Source organism: Daphnia magna, linkage group LG3 (genome assembly GCF_020631705.1).
Source record: "Daphnia magna isolate NIES linkage group LG3, ASM2063170v1.1, whole genome shotgun sequence".
Taxonomy (NCBI): Eukaryota; Metazoa; Arthropoda; class Branchiopoda; order Diplostraca; family Daphniidae; genus Daphnia; species Daphnia magna.
The window spans coordinates 8,077,763-8,095,260 of NC_059184.1; the positions used below are offsets into that span (position 1 = coordinate 8,077,763).

The window sequence follows — 17,498 nt, forward strand, 5'->3', positions numbered from 1 at the left end:
CGTCAGCATATGCCGTGGTTTTCACGAGCGAGCCAAATAATAAAAATCCTTGGTTTTTCCTTCGCTCTCCTTCGTGTAGAACAAGTCTACAACATTGAGCACTAGTTTCGTAAACGTTGACACTTGAACCACGTTCTTCTCGACCACGAGAATACACATTCGATTTTGACTCATAGAATCCGACATCACACGCCATCTGATGTTTATCTCTTGAACAGAGTAGTGCAGATGACTGGCATTGCGCCTAACCACACACCATCTGCTGTTCGTCTCTTCAACTACATAGCCAAATTGAGTTCAAGTTATGTCTTTTGTCGAACTAGGAACTTGCTAATGGGGACATCACTTTCAACCCGGATGTATAGCTTTTGATCTCTAAAAGCGTCCTCGGTATTATATTGGGTTGACCTCATTATACTTACATTCCGTGGAAACGCGGAATGACCACACATAAAAAAATTCCAATCAAAGTACATAAGCAACATGAAAACTAATACTTGAAGAATTTACGGAGATAGGGAAAAAGCACGGAAAATATGCGGGAAGAAATTGCATATTAACAATAAAATACATAAAACGTCGGAAAAATCCATAACAAGAATACAGTTAGGAGAATGTTGTGAACAATTTGTGCATCATGTTGACCTTAAGTACCAACCAAGTGTTTCCTAACCACCTCAATCTATTCGTGGATCGCTGCCAACCGGTTCCCTCCTGAATGTAGACCAGCTAGGGTGGTCTATTCCTAAAAGAGACCGGATGTAGTCATTTAGAGGGTACGAAGAACCTAGATCTCCAATCACCAGTGGCAGCCTTCGCCCTAGGTGTTGTTACTTGAGGACTTTCGGTCTGTATGCTACTTCGAGCATGTCGCAGAGATCGTAGAGGAGAAAACGTGTCCTTGGTAGTATTGTAAAGGAGTACACGACGTTGTCATGTTGTCTCCAATACGGAAAAGTTTAATTTAATGCGGCGTCTTTACTCACAATGTCTTGTATACTTAGCAAGCATAAAACAACACGCACGCAATAAATAAAAAGCCGTGTATTATAAACCGATTTGCAACAGGTAGCCGTAGAATAATTAAACAAGCTCGTAAATTGAGGGAAGAAGACTCATGACACTTTAAGGTTACCAATGGGTACTAACTTCAAGGCATAGACGTAATAAAGTAATAGTCAATCAGCTACTTAGTGATTACTTTAAGGGTACTTATTCTGCGGCTTGCAAGAGTTACGGTAGCGGGCTCGGCGGGAGAGCTGCAGAGGCCTAAGTTGGCACACGGAGCAGGCAGAGTAGATCTGACTGCCTTTTGGGAGTTTGCGGTGGCTTTTTATATGTTAGTCATCATCCCGTGGGGGACATACGGGACAATGTTAAGGTATAGGCGGACAAAATCGGGCGGTATCGGGCGAATTTGGACGTCACGAAGAGGTATAGGCGGACAAATTCAAGCGGTATCGGGCGAATTTGGACGATTGTTAAAAATAGGCCGGGCAGTTTCGGGCCGTTTCGGGCAATTCCCAACAGACAAAAATATATCTATTTTTAGCTACGGCAGGTTAAGGCCGTTTTTGGGCGGCTTTGGACAAATCATAAAAGTTTCTATTTATAACGGGCGTGCCGAGACTTGTTCTCTCCGCTTGTTATATTTTCTAGAAAGTCTAATAACTAGGTCAACTAGTGGGGTATTAAGTTAAGGGGAGTTTAAGAAATAAGGTCTTAGTTTAATTAAGCAAAAATAAAAGGGGCAAGAAGGGTCTTCGCTTGGCGTTTCGTTACAGTATAGTGGTCAGTATCCCCGCCTGTCACGCGGGAGACCGGGGTTCAATTCCCCGCCGGGGGGAAGCTCAGCTTTGATGTTTCAAGTATTTGCTTCTTTTTAAACAGCAACCGATAAACAACAACAACAACCTTAAAAAAAAAACAGAATCTTGCTCTGGTTACTTTTTCCTTCTCTCTCCTTCGTGTAGAACAAGTCTACAACATTGAGCACTAGTTTCGTAAACGTTGACACTTGAACCACGTTCTTCTCGACCACGAGAATACACATTCGATTTTGAATCATAGAATCCGACATCACACGCCATCTGATGTTTATCTCTTGAACAGAGTAGTGCAGATGACTGGCATTGCGCCTAACAACACACCATCTGCTGTTCGTCTCTTCAACTACATAGCCAAATTAAGTTCAAGTTATGTCTTTTGTCGAACTAGGAACCTGCTAATGGGGACATCACTTTCAACCCGGATGTATAGCTTTTGATCTCTAAAAGCGTCCTCGGTAGTATATTGGGTTGACCTCATTATACTTACATTCCGTGAAAACGCGGAATGACCACACATAAAAAAAATGCAATCAAAGTACATAATCAACATGAAAATTAATACTTGAAGAATTTACGGAGATAGGGAAAAAGCACGGAAAATATGCGGGAAGAAATTACATATTAACAATAAAATACATAAAACGTCGGAAAAATCCATAACAAGAATACAGTTAGGAGAATGTTGTGAACAATTTGTGCATCAGGTTGACCTTAAGTACCAACCAAGTGTTTCCTAACCACCTCCATCTATTCGTGGATCGCTGCCAACCGGTTCCCTCCTGAATGTAGACCAGCTAGGGTGGTCTATTCCTAAAAGAGACCGGATATAGTCGTTTAGAGGGTACGAAGAATCTAGATCTCCAAACACCAGTGGCAGCCTTCGCCCTAGGTGTTGTTACTTGAGGACTTTCGGTCTGTATGCTACTTCGAGCATGTCGCAGAGATCGTAGAGGAGAAAACGTGTCCTCGGTAGTATAGTGGTTAGTTTATGGAGGGTTTTCCGGAAGGGGAATAAACATGTATGAGGTGGGTGCATTTTAAAATATTACTAAAATTACATAAATAAAATATATGGGAAAGAATCTACTAATCTACTGGGTAGGGAGTTTCTACGGGAAAAGGGGGGATATCCTCAGCTTCGGGGTTTGGTGCACCATGATGGAAATGGGCACACACCATTTCCATTGATCCGTGGATCCCTGCCAATCGGGCCTTGAATCGGAAGGCACCCCAGGATGTTCCGTTGATTCCGAGAATCGAACGGATTTCGTCGTTCCTGGGGTACCATGATCCAAGAGACCCGACAACAAGGGGGAGAATCCTCCCATGCAAAGAATATTTATAATATTTCCGCTGGTAGGCATTCTCCATATTCCCTGGTTGGTCATAGCAGACCACGACGTCGACCATCACCCGGGAACCGGATAGTTGAAATTCAACATCCGGTCTTAACCTTCCCGGGGATGGCATTGTTGATCGTGACGTCGTGTCCCTGCTTGACTAGCAGCGACTCCAAGAGATCTTGAATGGTGTTGTGCCTCTTGGTGGCGAGCTGGAGACCTTCTTCACAGTGGTTAAGCACATGAAACCCGGTCTCGTTTTCCTTTCCGCATCGGCGGCAACTCGTATCTTGCTCCTGTGAGCAAAACCACGAGTTCCCCCGAAGAGGAAGGATGTCGAGCCGGGCCCTGTGAAGATATCTCCAGTCTCGGAAGGAGAGGGGCGTACGGCAGGATACCAGGCGAGCCATGTCTTTCGACTTGTCTTCCAGGGAGAGGCCAGTGGCAACTACTCCCTGGTGGCTCTTGTCGGAAATTAGGTCCCTGGTATAGCGCTGCCGAGCTACTTTCCGAAGTCCGCGGACTGCCTTGACTGGGCTTACGGAGACGTCATCGGCGACAATTCTTATATTTTCATCGCCGGATACATCAATCCGCACTCCCAGTCGTTTGGCAGCTTGTCGGGCAAGGGTCCAAAGATTGGACCCTAACTCCGCGTACGTCAGTCTGTAGAGCCCCCCATCCACAGATCCCGAAAGATATTTCCCTACTGGCAACACTCCTGGATGCTCGTTTCTGAACCCTCGCCGGATGGTTTCATGGAGCTGCTCTCGACATATGTTCCTCACTGTAGGGTCTCTACAAGTGAGGAGCTGAGCAGCCCTGGCGTTGGTCCAGATATCGGCATCATCAGTGAGGCGACATGTTCCTAGGCCCCCAACCCGCCGGTCCGCGTAGAAAAACGGGACCGTTGCGTGATTGGGAAAGTTGCAAATAAGGCCTAAGAACATCCTAGACTCAGTGTCCAGTTGGGTGAGGCAGTCTTTCAGGACCCGACCCGAAGCGAGGTGATGGGAAAGGGAAGGTAGAAGGTGGCTACGGAAAATCTCAAGTTTTTGCCATGGTGCGAGGTGGGAGGCGGCAATCTTGTCAAGGTTAGGGATAAGGTCAGTGGGAGGACGAAACCGCAATTTCCCGCCGATCGGTGTACCAAGATATGTCTCCTGGTCGCCGAATGGGTTGAGTACCGATTCGGCTCAGAGCCTCAGACGGCTTGCCTTTGTCAATGACCAAGCAAGCACACTTCCCGGCGTTGAATTGCAGCCCTAAGGTGTCAGCGGTGAGGGATAAAATGTCTAAAATATTTTGGAGCTCGTCAGGAGAATTTGTAACCACGGCAATGTCGTCAGCATAGGCCGTGGTCTTGACGAGCGAGCAAAATAATAAAAATCCGAGGTTGATATTGGTTTTTCCGGCCCTGACGAGGGGCTCGGAAGCCTGATTAAAAATAGGGGCGCTAAGAGCGTCACCCTGACGAACACCTGCTGTTTGGGAAATACGAACAGATTCTTTCTAAACGGCAAAATCCATCCGATTCCCCGAGTAAATGTCCGCCAGGATGCGCCGGAGGTCGTCTGGTATCGGAAGAGAAGCAATTAGCTCTCCAAGAACGGCGTGAGGAACAGAACCAAACGCATTGCACATGTCTAGCCATGCTATAGACACATGCCTACGTTTGGTCCTTGTCTCCTCGACAACGGTCTGCAAGAGCTGTGTGTGCTCCTGGATACCATGGACCCCCGGGAGGAAACCCTTTTGCTCGGGAGATAACCAGCCAAGATCTGAGGCGACCTCTGTGAGTCTCTGGCTGATTATTCCCGAGAACAGTTTGTAGATGGTCGGAAGAAGGGAAATTGGCCTAAAGTTGGAATAATCGCTAGTGTCCCCTTTCTTAGAGATGGGCACTGTTCGCGATATTTTCCAACAGTTAGGAATTCCAATCTTCCAAACTTTTCTACTAACTGTTTCCAGCAAGATGCAGTCGGGGTCGAGGGATCTTAGATGTCGATATTCTAGGCCATCGACCCCTGGTGATGTATTTGTAGCCCGGCGAAGTTTAGCCTCAAGCTCTTTTTGGCTAGGCGCACGATTGAGGAAGTCCATCTGGTCCCTTGATGGATGGGACCAGTCGCAGGTGTCATAGAGTACCCTCGCACTCTGGCACTGCTGCGAAGGTAGACTCGAGCGGTGGTAAGTCCTCTCGAGGTATTCCTCCGCAGCTTCAACAGTGCCATCGTACGAGGGTGAACGATCTCCGAGCACCTCTCGAACGGCTCTTCTTGGGTAGATATTGAAGAGCCGTTGAATCTTCCTCGCTTCGTAGGCCTTGAGCTTGATCTGTCGCCGGGCTTTCTGCATCTGCCGGTTTTGGTTTCTTTTTCTACCATTAGGGTTTCCTCGGGGTTTTTCAGGGCTAGGGTCTTATAAAATCTGTGCTTTGGGGAGCCAGTCAGCAGTGCAACGTTCGAGGACGCCTTCAAGATCAAGAAGAGTCTCGCAGCTCAGAAAAACAGGTACCCAGAGACAAGCGAAATCGCCGCCTCTTTGGCTTTGCTCTTCTGAGCTGTCTTGGCTGCATCCTCGAACATTTTGCTGACTGGGGGAAAAGGGTTGGGTCTCTTGAAGGGGATCGGGTTGTGGCCCTTCCGGAGCTACAGGTGGTGGATAAGAAATTTCTTGTAGAGGGAGTTCGTAGAGCCAACTAAAATTTTGTGTATTTAAAGATGCGGTGAACTCCCTCTCAAGAATTAAAATGGGGCTTTGGGTAAAATTTGCTGGAGATTGGGCATTACCAGGCCCCTGCTCTTCGATCGCCGGCATTCCCATCACGGATAACTCTTGACGCTCATCTTCTGTGACAGCGATCTCCTCTTGGAAGGTCGCTACCACAGAAGAATCCCGAACTGAGGTATCCGCGTTGAAAAACCGTGGCGACCGGATGGAGGGTGATTGCTGTGGTGCTGAGTGCAATCTCTGGTAATGCCCTTTTAGTGTAGGGCCATCTCCAGCAAATTCACACACTCCGCATTCCCAATATTTAACTAGTCGGAGTGTGTGGGCTGTCTCTAGGTGTCTGTGGATACTACCCATGGCTCTGGTGTTAGTTGCCAAGGTAGTCCACTCACACCTAGAACACTTCGTGGGTTTCCCAGGGTATTTTAAAATGATTTTGTCCCTTTCAATTCTGGAAGGGGAAAACGTGGGGAGAGAAGAGTGAGCGGGATTAGGAGACCCCTGCGAACCATCCATTGCAGATGCAATGGTTAGTTCGAGGGATTGGCGGAGAATACTGGAGGAAAGGGACTCAGTACAAGGTCTTGCATGTCTGCCGGCTGAAATAAACGAATTAAATTCCTTTTTACAGCCAAGGCAGACATACTGGGTGGTGTACTGAACCCCTCTCCTAGAATGTCTTTCTTTTATGTGTGTCTCCGCCAATTGTCTCTTGCGATCCCCAGACCAGGGACCGCTACCTCGCTCACCTTGACAGGATTTCTCCCCACGGTCACGCCTATTGCCCCACAGAATTCTGGGATGCTCTAGCGACCAAATATGCTATTACCCCCCAGAACTCTGGGGGGCTCTTTAGGCCAAATTTGCTATTACCCCCCAGAATTCTGTGGGGCTCTAGTGATCGAATATGCTATTGCCCCACAGAAAACGGAGTAGAATTTACCACTAGGTATAGATAAAATTACTGTTATTGAATATATGTTGTCACATATTTACGGTTAAAATAATAAATACACTAAATTTGACAATCACCCTTGCTCGTAGCCTACTATTTCTTTATATCTGTTTATTAAAAATTTCTGCGGCATTCCAAGTAGGAAGAGACAACATGGGGCAGGCGGCAAAGGGTTTTCTTCGCATCGACGAGGTTGCGGCGATGGGATCGGGATAAGGACCATGTAACTAGTCCCAATGGGAAGATTTCACTTCCTTGGGACGCAGCATGAATCAATGGATTGGATCCTGGCGGAAGCCGTAAGACTTTTGGAGAACAGGTAACCCTCTGAAATGATGACAGCCAATGGGGTGCGCGCAAGACGGTTTCGTTTCCTATATGAGCACTGCAACTGGAAATTTTTTTTTAAACTTAAATTATATTTAACTTTAAATTTCCGGCAATAGAGTTCTGGCTTTGAATTAAGAATGACGATCCTAGAGTTATTTTCCGAAGGAAAGAGATTTAATAGTTTCGAGGAGGTAGAAAAGTACTTCAAGGAATTAGCGGTTGAAGAACATGTGTATTTGCGTCGTTGTAAGCTTGTTCAGTCAATCAAAAGTTACAATGATGACATGAAAAACAAAAAGAAACTCGATCCTAAGTGGTTATATAAAAGGTTCTCGTACAAATGCCCACATTTTGGTATTCATAGAGTCCGTGCAAAAACACATTTGAAAACCTATGCGAGCAAAAAGTAAGTTAGTTCTGATCCCGTATTATGAGTAATCAATTAACCCTATCTGATTACGTAGACAAATGGCTCCCGAAGCATTGGATTTTGCAAAGGAGGCTCTCTCTGCTGGCGGTCAAGCCACCAAAGTAAGAAAAATCCTACAGGATAAATTTGGAACCCATCTGATTAGCAAGGACCTGATTAATATAAAACAGGGATTAGCAGGTAAGTCTTGTTAAACAAAAAATATTACAACTAATGAAAAAACATCATACTATTTTCTATCATACTTACGGGGAAATCAGAAAACTAGTGGAGAAATACTGTTGACTTGCTCATCGATCTGCAAAAAAAACCAATAACATCGTGAAGGTTTTGGACGACGGAGATGGGGAAGTGGCTGCCATATTTGTCCAGCTTGAGAGGCAGCGAAAACTTTATAAAAAATATGGTAACGTCTTAGAACTAGATGGAACCTACGAGACGACCAGAGCTGGCGTCGCCCTTTTCCACATTTTGATCGAAGACAACAATGGTGACGGCCAGCCCGTTGCCAAGTTCTTCATCAAAGAAGAAACCATAGAAGCAATTGCAGAATGTCTGTGGGTTTTTTCGGAGGTTTCATTTAATCAACAAGATTAAATAAACAAATAATAATAAACATACTTACCTAGAACAATGACGTCTCTGCTACGAAATTAACATTGACTGACAAGGATTGCGCCGAAATTTCCGCTTTAGGAAGATATTTACCCTCTGCAACCGACCTTCTCTGTCCGTTTCACGCTTTGACGTCCGTCGATTTCCACTTGAACAAAGTGAATGACGGTGAGCGTGTTGACATAGAAAAGCGCCACCAAATCCGTAAGCATTTCCGTACGGCTATGTACGCCACAACGCAAGCTGATTTTGATTCAGCTAAAGCGTTTCTATTGAGCCAAGATAACTAAATAATATAGATTAATGAACTTAAGATAATGTAAAGCGTTTACCTAACAGATGGAGGAACAGGAAGTACTGCTACATATTTCCGAGACCATTGGTTCAATATAGAAACAAAGTGGACGCATGTCGGCCGCCGAAATTTACCAACATTCGGTAATAATACAACTAATCGCCTTGAACGGTAGGTTAAGTAAAAAATTTGATTATATGTGTTTGGTTCGGTGTTTTGTAAAACTAGATTTCATCATACCATCAAAGACGTTCTTCAGAAGACCCAGCGATTGGCGGAAGTGCTTAAAAATCTGGTTAACATCGCAAAGCTTCGTCTTAGCGATCGCAAGTTGAAGCAAAACATCAGGGATCTTCGATTTGCCACTAAATCAAAGCATCGATTGCTTAAGAAGTTCGCAGAATCCGTTTCGCCTTATGCGTGGAGAAAAATGGAGGAAGAGATCAAAATTATGAAAAAGAAATCCTATGATTTCGTCCTGAATAAAGTAAAGTAAAATGTGAGTATTGTTTGTATAACAATAATGTAGCAGTATATGTTTTAGGAAACTTCAACGTACAACATTGCATCGTGCAACACCACTTACCACTTGAAAAGTGATTTGACTGCCTGTACTTGCGACTTCTTCATGGCGTTTGAGTTGCCTTGCCGCCATATAATAAGTTTTCATATCCAAGAGAACACCGAAATTCCGACAGGATCTTTTGCCGAACACTGGCGAAACGAATGCCTTGAACTATAATTTATAATAAGATCATTAAAATTTACAAAATTTTTAAAAGCAAATCTTCTCTTTTACCAGGACAATGCAACTGTTATTGCGAATAGGTCATCTCCGATTGGAGTGTAAAAGGAAAAAGAGCCGCAAACCAAAAACTGAGAAAGACCAGTTTATGATGGCAACAACTTTTTTTCGGAAATTAGCTGACACACTAAGCGTGTTAGCTGCACATGATTTTCAAGAGAAGATGCAACTTCTTGAGGATATTCACACCTTAATCAAGGAGAATAAGCTGGTCACGTTGGTGAAAAACACACCGGTATCCAACGACAATGTTATCACAGCATTGAATGAAGGTTTCGCAATCAATGAGGGTTATCAAGGCGATGATCCAACTTTTGTCGTTGAACATGACGAAACTACTGAAGACCTGAAAAGGGTAAATTGAATATTAATGAGTTTTTAAAAATTTTTTGTTACTTTATTTTTACCATTAACTATTTTTAGGATTCATCCCACCCCTGGTCTTATCTTTACCTTCCAGCCGCTCCCAAAAAAAGAGGACGTCCGAAAAAAAAACGCTGGGTACTTCAGTTCCTACCACAAGAAGAGGAAACTGGAGCCGAAAGGTTTCCAAGAAGAATATGAAAATGAGGAAGAGGCGATAAATGGGGCGCTGGAGGAGACTTCCACAAAGGCAACAATAGCAATAGACGAAACTATCGTTGAAAAGGCAACTCCCTCCCTTTTTCATTCAACAGGCGCTGAAAATACAGAGGTAAAAACAAACGTGATGAATTTTCTGCTTTTACTTAATTCAATCCGTATATTACTTTAATAGGTGATGGAGTTAGCTATGATTCAAACGGCTTCTTCTTCCCCGTTGCCCACAACAAGCCTAGAAATCATAACTGTTTAGGTAATTTAAAACGTGATTAAGTTTTAGCCGATATTTCACTCAATTCATACATTACCTTAATAGATGCCGAAGTCGTCTACATGCTCACCGAAACGTAGTCGAGTTAGGCCAATGTTGTTTCTCGACAAGATCGAGCCTCTGACTAAAACCAACAAGCTCTGTTCGGGATACGTAAACAGAGCCCAAGAAATCCTGAAGCAACAACATCCTATGATAGGCGGATTGAATTGCGTAACCATTGGAGGAACTCTTGAATATCCAAAGGCGACGGAGGATAAATGGATGCAGGTTATTCATGATGGCCGTGACCACTGGGTACTGGTGGCAAAAGGATTCTCCAACCGGAACACGTAAAAGTTGTTTGACAGTTTGGGGGGAAGTGCCTGGCACGACAAACATGTCCTAAGCTGTATGTCCAGTCTTTTGAAAACAGATGAGGAAAAGATGACATATATTGTCAAACAAAGTCAAAGACAAAACAATAGCTACGACTGTGGGGTCTTCGCCATCGCCTTCGCTACCAGTTTAGCAAATGGGGAAGACCCTACAGGAATGTTGTACGATCCAAAACAGTTGCGTCCTCACCTGAAAGAGTGTATGACGTCCGGAAAACTAACATCGTTTCCGTCTACCATCATTCGTCGCAAGCGATCTCGCGAGACGGTAAAAACTGAGGAAGTGTTTTGTAATTGCCGCAGAACAGCGTACCAATTACCCTCCGAGCAGTGGGAGTACATCGAGTGTGATCGGTGTGGTTGGTGGAATGGTTCCATCGAATGTGTATTGGTGACTTCCCAACTAATACTGATGATGATTGCATCTGTAAATGTTGTATACACATATGTTAAATTGTATGTTTGTTGCGAGAAAATAATTAATAAATGGTTTACCAATTTGACTACTTTAAGTGAAGATCGGCAACAGAATACTTGCAACAATACAAGCTTTGCCTGCAATCTACAAGGAACACATTAGCCTTCCAAAATGAAAGATGTACAGACATTTTAGGATATATAACAATACTGAAGTTCTGCAACCAGCATGCCTAGACTTCATTTTAACTTTGGCTGTAATGTTTAAAATAGAAAATTAAAATGTTAATGTGTAAGAGCAGGAGAATTGGTACCTGCATGATTGTTCTTCACCTAACTGTACCATGGTGTAAGTTCCTTATCATATAAACGGAACCTAAAAATACATGGCAGTGCCTAATTAATCCTTTTCTCGCGAATATCGAAGAGATTTGGTGGGGAAAAAAGAGAGTCCACAGCCAGAGTCCAAAGCCCAGATACTAGGACAATGGACGAAAGAAAACGTCGTATGAAAACGTTAGAATTCGGAGAAAATTAGTGAGACACGCTGCCATCTGGATTCTGTGGGGCAATAGAAACTGACGCCACTATGCTATTCAATGGCCTAAATTGCTATTACCCCCCAGAAATCTGGGGGGTAATAGATTTCACCTTCTCCCCATATTTCAAAATGTTTGGCAGAGGAACTGGGATTTTAATGATTGTCCCATGGAGTCTTACTCTAGTAGAATTTCTACTAGATGCTCCTTCCTCTGCCATTGCTACCCTGGGCCCACTTACATATAAGAGTGTAAAACAGAAATTCTTATGAAGTAAAAACAAAAAATGAAATAAAATTCGGAAAAATATAGGGAGAAAAATTTAAAGATCAATTAAAAATATGAAGAAAAATATATACTTTTTTTAAGGATTTGATAGGATTAAAAAAATAAATAAATAATAAGGAAAATGGGAATAAAAATTTAAAAGAACCAAAAATGAGATGGTTGACTATATGATTTTGATGTAAAATGAGATTTAAAAAAAGTGAATATTTAAAAATTTTCAAAATTTTCTAGGAACTTAGATTAAGATAAATAAAGATACCAAAATAAAAGTGCAAACTAGATGTTTGAAATTAGAAAATCTGAAAATAAAATAATTTTTTTTTAAATAATATAATTTTAATCCGAAGAAAAGAAAATTGGCGATCAATAAAGTGATTTTAATTTGAAAAAAAAGATAAATAAATTTAAAAATGAAAATAAATAAACAATTAGAATGGAATATTAAAATTAAAGAAAAAAATAGTATTGAATAAAAGCAAAATATTTGTTTTTGTAAAAACAGAAGAGTTTCTCGGATGAAGTTAGATAAAAAAGAAGAACAATATAACGAGCTAAAACATAACATCCATAAAAACCCAGAGCTTTTTGAAAACACGTCTGCTCTCGACAAGGTCTAGCAGAACCTAGATGTCAATGGATAAAATGTAAAAATAATACAAGGACCTGAGACACTTCATCAATAAAAACCGGAGCTCTTTAAAAACATGTCTTCTCTCCACGAAATCTAGCAGGACTAGCTGGTATAGTATAGTGGTCAGTATCCAACCTTTCACGCGGGAGACCGGGGTTTAATTCCCCGCCGGGGAGAAGCTCAGCTTTGGTGTTTCAAGTATATGCTTCTTTTTAAACAGAAACCGATAAACAACAACAACAACCTTAAAAAAAAAACAGAATCTTGCTCTGGTTACTTTTTCCTTCGCTCTCCTTCGTGTAGAACAAGTCTACAACATTGAGAACTAGTTTCGTAAACGTTGACACTTGAACCACGTTCTTCTCGACCACGAGAATACACATTCGATTTTGACTCATAGAATCCGACATCACACGCTATCTGATGTTTATCTCTTGAACAGAGTAGTGCAGATGACTGGCATTGCGCCTAACCACACACCATCTGCTGTTCGTCTCTTCAACTACATAGCCAAATTGAGTTCAAGTTATGTCTTTTGTCGAACTAGGAACCTGCTAACTCTCTAAAAGCGTCCTCGGTAGTATATTGGGTTGACCTCATTATACTTACATTCCACGAGAACGCGGAATGACCACACATAAAAAAAATGCAATCAAAGTACATAAGCAGAATGAAAATTAATACTAGAAGAATTTACGGAGATAGGGAAAAAGCACGGAAAATATGCGGGAAGAAATTACATATTAACAATAAAATACATAAAACGTCGGAAAAATCCATGACAAGAATACAGTAAGGAGAATGTTGTGAACAATTTGTGCATCATGTTGACCTTAAGTACCAACCAAGTGTTTCCTAACCACCTCCATCTATTCGTGGATCGCTGCCAACCGGTTCCCTCCTGAATGTAGACCAGCTAGGGTGGTCTATTCCTAAAAGAGACCGGATGTAGTCATTTAGAGGGTACGAAGAATCTAGATCTCCAAGCACCAGGTACAGCCTTCGCCCTAGGTGTTGTTACTTGAGGACTTTCGGTCTGTATGCTTTTTCAAGCATGTCGCAGAGATCGTAGAGGAGAAAACGTGTCCTCGGTAGTATAGTGGTTAGTTTGTGGAGGGGTTTCCGGAAGGGGAATAAACATTTATGGGGTGGGTGCATTAAAAAATATTACTAAAATTACATAAATAAAATAAATAGGGAAGAGTCTACTAATCTACTGGTTATGGAGTTACTACGGGAAGAGGTGGGTTATCCTCAGCTTCGGGGTTTGGTGCACCATGATGGAAATGGGCACACACCATATCCATTGATCCCTGGATCGCTGCCAATCGGGCCTTGAATCGGAAGGCACCCCAGGATTTTCCGTTGATTTCGAGAATCGAACGGATTTCGTCGTTCTTGGGATACCATGATCCAAGAGACCCAACAACTAGAAAGAGAATCCTCCCATGTGAGGAATATTTAACATATTTACGCTGGTAGGCATTCTCCATACTCCCTGGTTGGTCATAGCAGACCACGAAGTCGACCATCACCCGGGAACCGGATAGTTGAAATTCAACATCCGATCTTAACCTTTAACCGGGCTGGCATTGTTGATCGTGACGTCGTGTCCCTGCTTCACTAGCAGCGACTCCAAGAGATCTTGGATGGTGTTGTGCCTCTTGGTGGCGAGCTGGAGACCTTCTTCACAGTGGTTAAGCACATGAAACCCGGTTTCGTTTTCCTTTCCGCATCGGCGGCACCTCGTATCTTGCTCCTGTGAGCAAAACCACGAGTGCCCCCGAAGAGGAAGGATGTCGAGCCGGGCCCTGTGAGGATATGTCCAGTCGCGGAAGGAGAGGGGCGTACGGCAGGATACCAGGCGAGCCATGTCTTTCGACTTGTCTTCCAGAGAGAGGCCAGTGGCAACTACTCCCTGGTGGCTCTTGTCGGAAATTAGGTCCCTGGTATAGCGCTGCCGAGCTACTTTCCGAAGTCCGCGGACTGCCTTGACTGGGCTTACGGAGACGTCATCGGCGACAATTTTTAGATTTTCGTCGCCGGATACATCGATCCGCACTCCCAGTCGTTTGGCAGCTTGGCGGGCAAGAGTCCAAAGATTGGACCCTGCCTCCGCGTACCTCAGTCTGAAGAGCCCTCCATCCACGGATCCCGAAAGATATTCCCCAACTGGCAACACTCCTGGATGCTCGTTTCTGAACCCTCGCCGGATGGTGTCAATGAGCTGCTCTGTTGATATGCTCGGCATATGTTCCTCACTGTAGGGTCTCTACAAGTGAGGAGCTGAGCAGCCCTGGCGTTGGTCCAGATATCGGCATCATCAGTGAGGCGGCATGTTCCTAGGCCCCCAACACGCCGATCCGCGTAAAAAAACGGGACCGTTGCGTGATTGGGAAGGTTGCAAATAAGGCCTAGAAACTTCCTACACTCAGTGTCCAGTTGGGTAAGGCAGTCTTTCAGGACCCGACCCGAAGCGAGGTGATGGGAAAGGGAGGGAAGAAGGTGGCTATGGAAGATTTCAAGTTTTTACCATGGTGCGAGGTGGGAGGCGGCAATCTTTTCGAGGTTAGGGATAAGGTCAGTTGGTGGTCGGAACCGCAATTTTCCTCCGATCGGTGTACCAAGATATGTTTTTTGGTCGTCTGGACCCAGGCAACGAATTAATTGATCACCAATTCGGCACTGGGCGTCAGACGGCTTGCCTTTGTCGAAGACCAGGCAAGCACACTTCCCGGCTTTAAATTCAAGCCCTAAGGTGTTTGCGGTGAGGGTAAAAACGTTTAAAATGTTTTCGAGCTTAGAGGGAGAATTTGTAACCACGGCAATGTCGTCAGCATATGCCGTGGTTTTCACGAGCGAGCCAAACATTAAAAATCTTGGGTTAATATTGGATTTTCCGGCCCTGCCGAGGGGTTCGGAACCCAGGTTAAAAATAGGGGAACTAAGAGCGTCATCCTGGCGAACACCTGCTGTCGGGAAAATGCGGATGGATTCTTTCCCAACGGCAAAATCCATCCGATTTCCCGAATATATATCCACCAGGATGCGCCGGAGGTCCTCTGGTATTGGAAGTGATGTGAACAGCTCATTCAGAACGGCGTGAGGCACAGATCCAAACGCGTTGCACATGTTGAGCCATGCAATAGACATGTGCTTTCGTTTGGTCTTTGTCTCCTCGACAACCGTCTGTAAGAGCTGTGTATGTTCCTGAATACCATGGACCCCCGGGAGGAAACTCTTTTGCTCGGGAGATAACCAGCCAAGGTCTGAAGCGACTTGCGTTATTCTCTGGCTGATCACTCCCGAGAACAGTTTGTAAATGGTAGGAAGAAGGGATATTGGTCTAAAATTGGAATAGTCGCTAGTGTCCCCTTTCTTGAAAATGGGGACAGTTCGCGATGTCTTCCAACAATTAGGAACCCCTAGCTTCCAAACCATTTTTCAAACTGTTTCCAGCAGAATGCAGTTGGGGTCGATGGCTCTAAGATGACGGTATTCTAGGCCATCAACCCCTGGTGATGTGTTGGTAGCCCGGTGAAGCTTAGCTTCAAGCTCTTGTTGGGTTGGCGCACGATTAAGGAAGTTCATCTGGTCCTCTGAAGGTTGGGACAAGTCGCAGGTGTCGTGAGTGTGAGTTCCATCACACTTTGGCACTGCTGCGGAGATGGTCTCAATCGGTTGTAAGTCCTCTTGAGATATTCCTCCACAGCTTGTACATTACCATCGTAGGAGTGTGAACGGTCTTCGAGCACCTGTCGAACGGCTCTTCTTGGGTAAATGTGGAAGAGCCGCTGAATCTTCCTCGCCTTGTACGCCTTTTGCTTGATATGTCGCCGGGCCTTCTGCATCTGCCAGTTTTGGTTTCTTTTTCTTTTGTCAGGGTTTCCTCGGGGTTGTTCAGGGCTAGGGTCTTGTAAAATTTGTGCTTTAGGGAGCCAGTCAGCTGTGCAACGTTCGAGGACATCGTCTAGGTCATGTAGAGTCTCACAGCTCAAGAAGGCAGGAACCCAGAGACTGACAAAATCGTCGTCTCTTTGGCTCTTTCTCTTCTGAGCTGTGGTGACTACGTCCTCGATTGCTGTGCTGACTGGGGAAAAAGGATAAGGTCTCGGGTTTAGGTGAAGGGTCTAAAATCTCTTGTGATAAAATTGTGGGGATAGTATTTTCTTGTGGGGGAGTTCATAAAGCCAACTAAAATTTTGTGTATTAAAAGAGGAGGCGAACTCCCTCCCAAGATCTAAAATAGGGCTAGCGGTTGAATTTGCTGGAGATTGGACATTACCAGGGGATTCCTCGATCGCTGGGATTTCCACCACGGATAGCTCATAACGCTCGTCTTCTGTTGCAGTAACATCCTCTAGAGAGATCACTGCAGCAGAAGAGTCACGGTTGGAGCCATCCATACTGGATATCCCAGCAAATCGGATGGAGGGTAACCGATTTGAATGTAACCTTTGGTAATGTCCTTTTAGTGTAGGGTCATCTCCAGCAAATCCACACACTCCGCATTCCCAATAATTAACTAATCGGAGCGTATGGGCTGTCTCTAGGTGTCTGTGGGTACTAACCATGGCTCTGGTCTTAGTTGCCAAGGTAGTCCACTCACACCTAGGACACTTCGTGGGTTTCCCAGGGTATTTTAAAATGATTTTGTCCCCTTCTATGCTGGAAGGAGAAAACGTGAGGAGAGAAGAGTGAGCGGATTAGGAGACCCCTGCGAACCATCAATTGCAGATGCAATGGTTAATTCGAGGGATTGGCGGAGAATACTGGAGGAAAGGGACTCAGTACAAGGTCTGGCATGTCTGCCAGCTGAAATAAATGAATTTCTTTCCTCCTCACATCGTACTAAGAAATTGGTCAATATTCTTTTAGACGCGCAACTTTTCAGTCGTAGCCTAATTTTTCTTCTAATTTTCTCTCAGACCTAACCTCTTACCGTAATAGATGGTATCGGATCATACAGGCCTTAACCCAGACTTGACTAACTGTTAAGTAGGCTTTGTTCGGATGGAAACATCGGACCGTACCCAACCGCTTGAAAAGTACAGCACCCTG

At 44.2% G+C, this 17,498-nt stretch overlaps 2 protein-coding genes and 1 pseudogene across 2 annotated transcripts; all 3 read left to right on the plus strand.

Moving 5' to 3' along the window:
- The first annotated feature begins 7,088 nt into the window (after positions 1–7,088).
- On the plus strand, positions 7,089–7,811 carry LOC116930796. The gene is made up of 3 exons (XM_045171155.1): positions 7,089–7,176; positions 7,552–7,593; positions 7,652–7,811. The coding sequence occupies exons 1-3, from the start codon at positions 7,094–7,096 to the stop codon at positions 7,809–7,811; spliced, it is 285 nt and encodes a 94-aa protein (XP_045027090.1). The 5' UTR covers positions 7,089–7,093.
- Positions 7,812–7,902: 91 nt separating this feature from the next.
- LOC116930795 lies at positions 7,903–8,905 on the plus strand (the record flags this gene model as incomplete). The annotated part of the gene is made up of 4 exons (XM_045171156.1): positions 7,903–8,190; positions 8,247–8,436; positions 8,572–8,670; positions 8,756–8,905. Coding segments are annotated over 4 exons (684 nt in total), but the record flags the coding sequence as incomplete, so codon positions are not given.
- Positions 8,906–9,267: 362 nt separating this feature from the next.
- Positions 9,268–11,142, plus strand: LOC123470619 (annotated as a pseudogene).
- The last annotated feature ends 6,356 nt before the right edge of the window (positions 11,143–17,498 follow it).

What these genes read in the sequence shown, in the direction of transcription:
- LOC116930796 (XM_045171155.1), top strand. Translation starts at nt 7,094, where the DNA reads ATGGGAAGATTTCACTTCCTTGGGACGCAGCATGAATCAATGGATTGG. An exon ending in GTAAGACTTTTGGAGAACAG is followed by an intron (nt 7,177 to 7,551) that starts GTAACCCTCTGA and finishes TGGTATTCATAG; the next exon opens with AGTCCGTGCAAAAACACATT. An exon ending in AAAACCTATGCGAGCAAAAA is followed by an intron (nt 7,594 to 7,651) that starts GTAAGTTAGTTC and finishes CTGATTACGTAG; the next exon opens with ACAAATGGCTCCCGAAGCAT.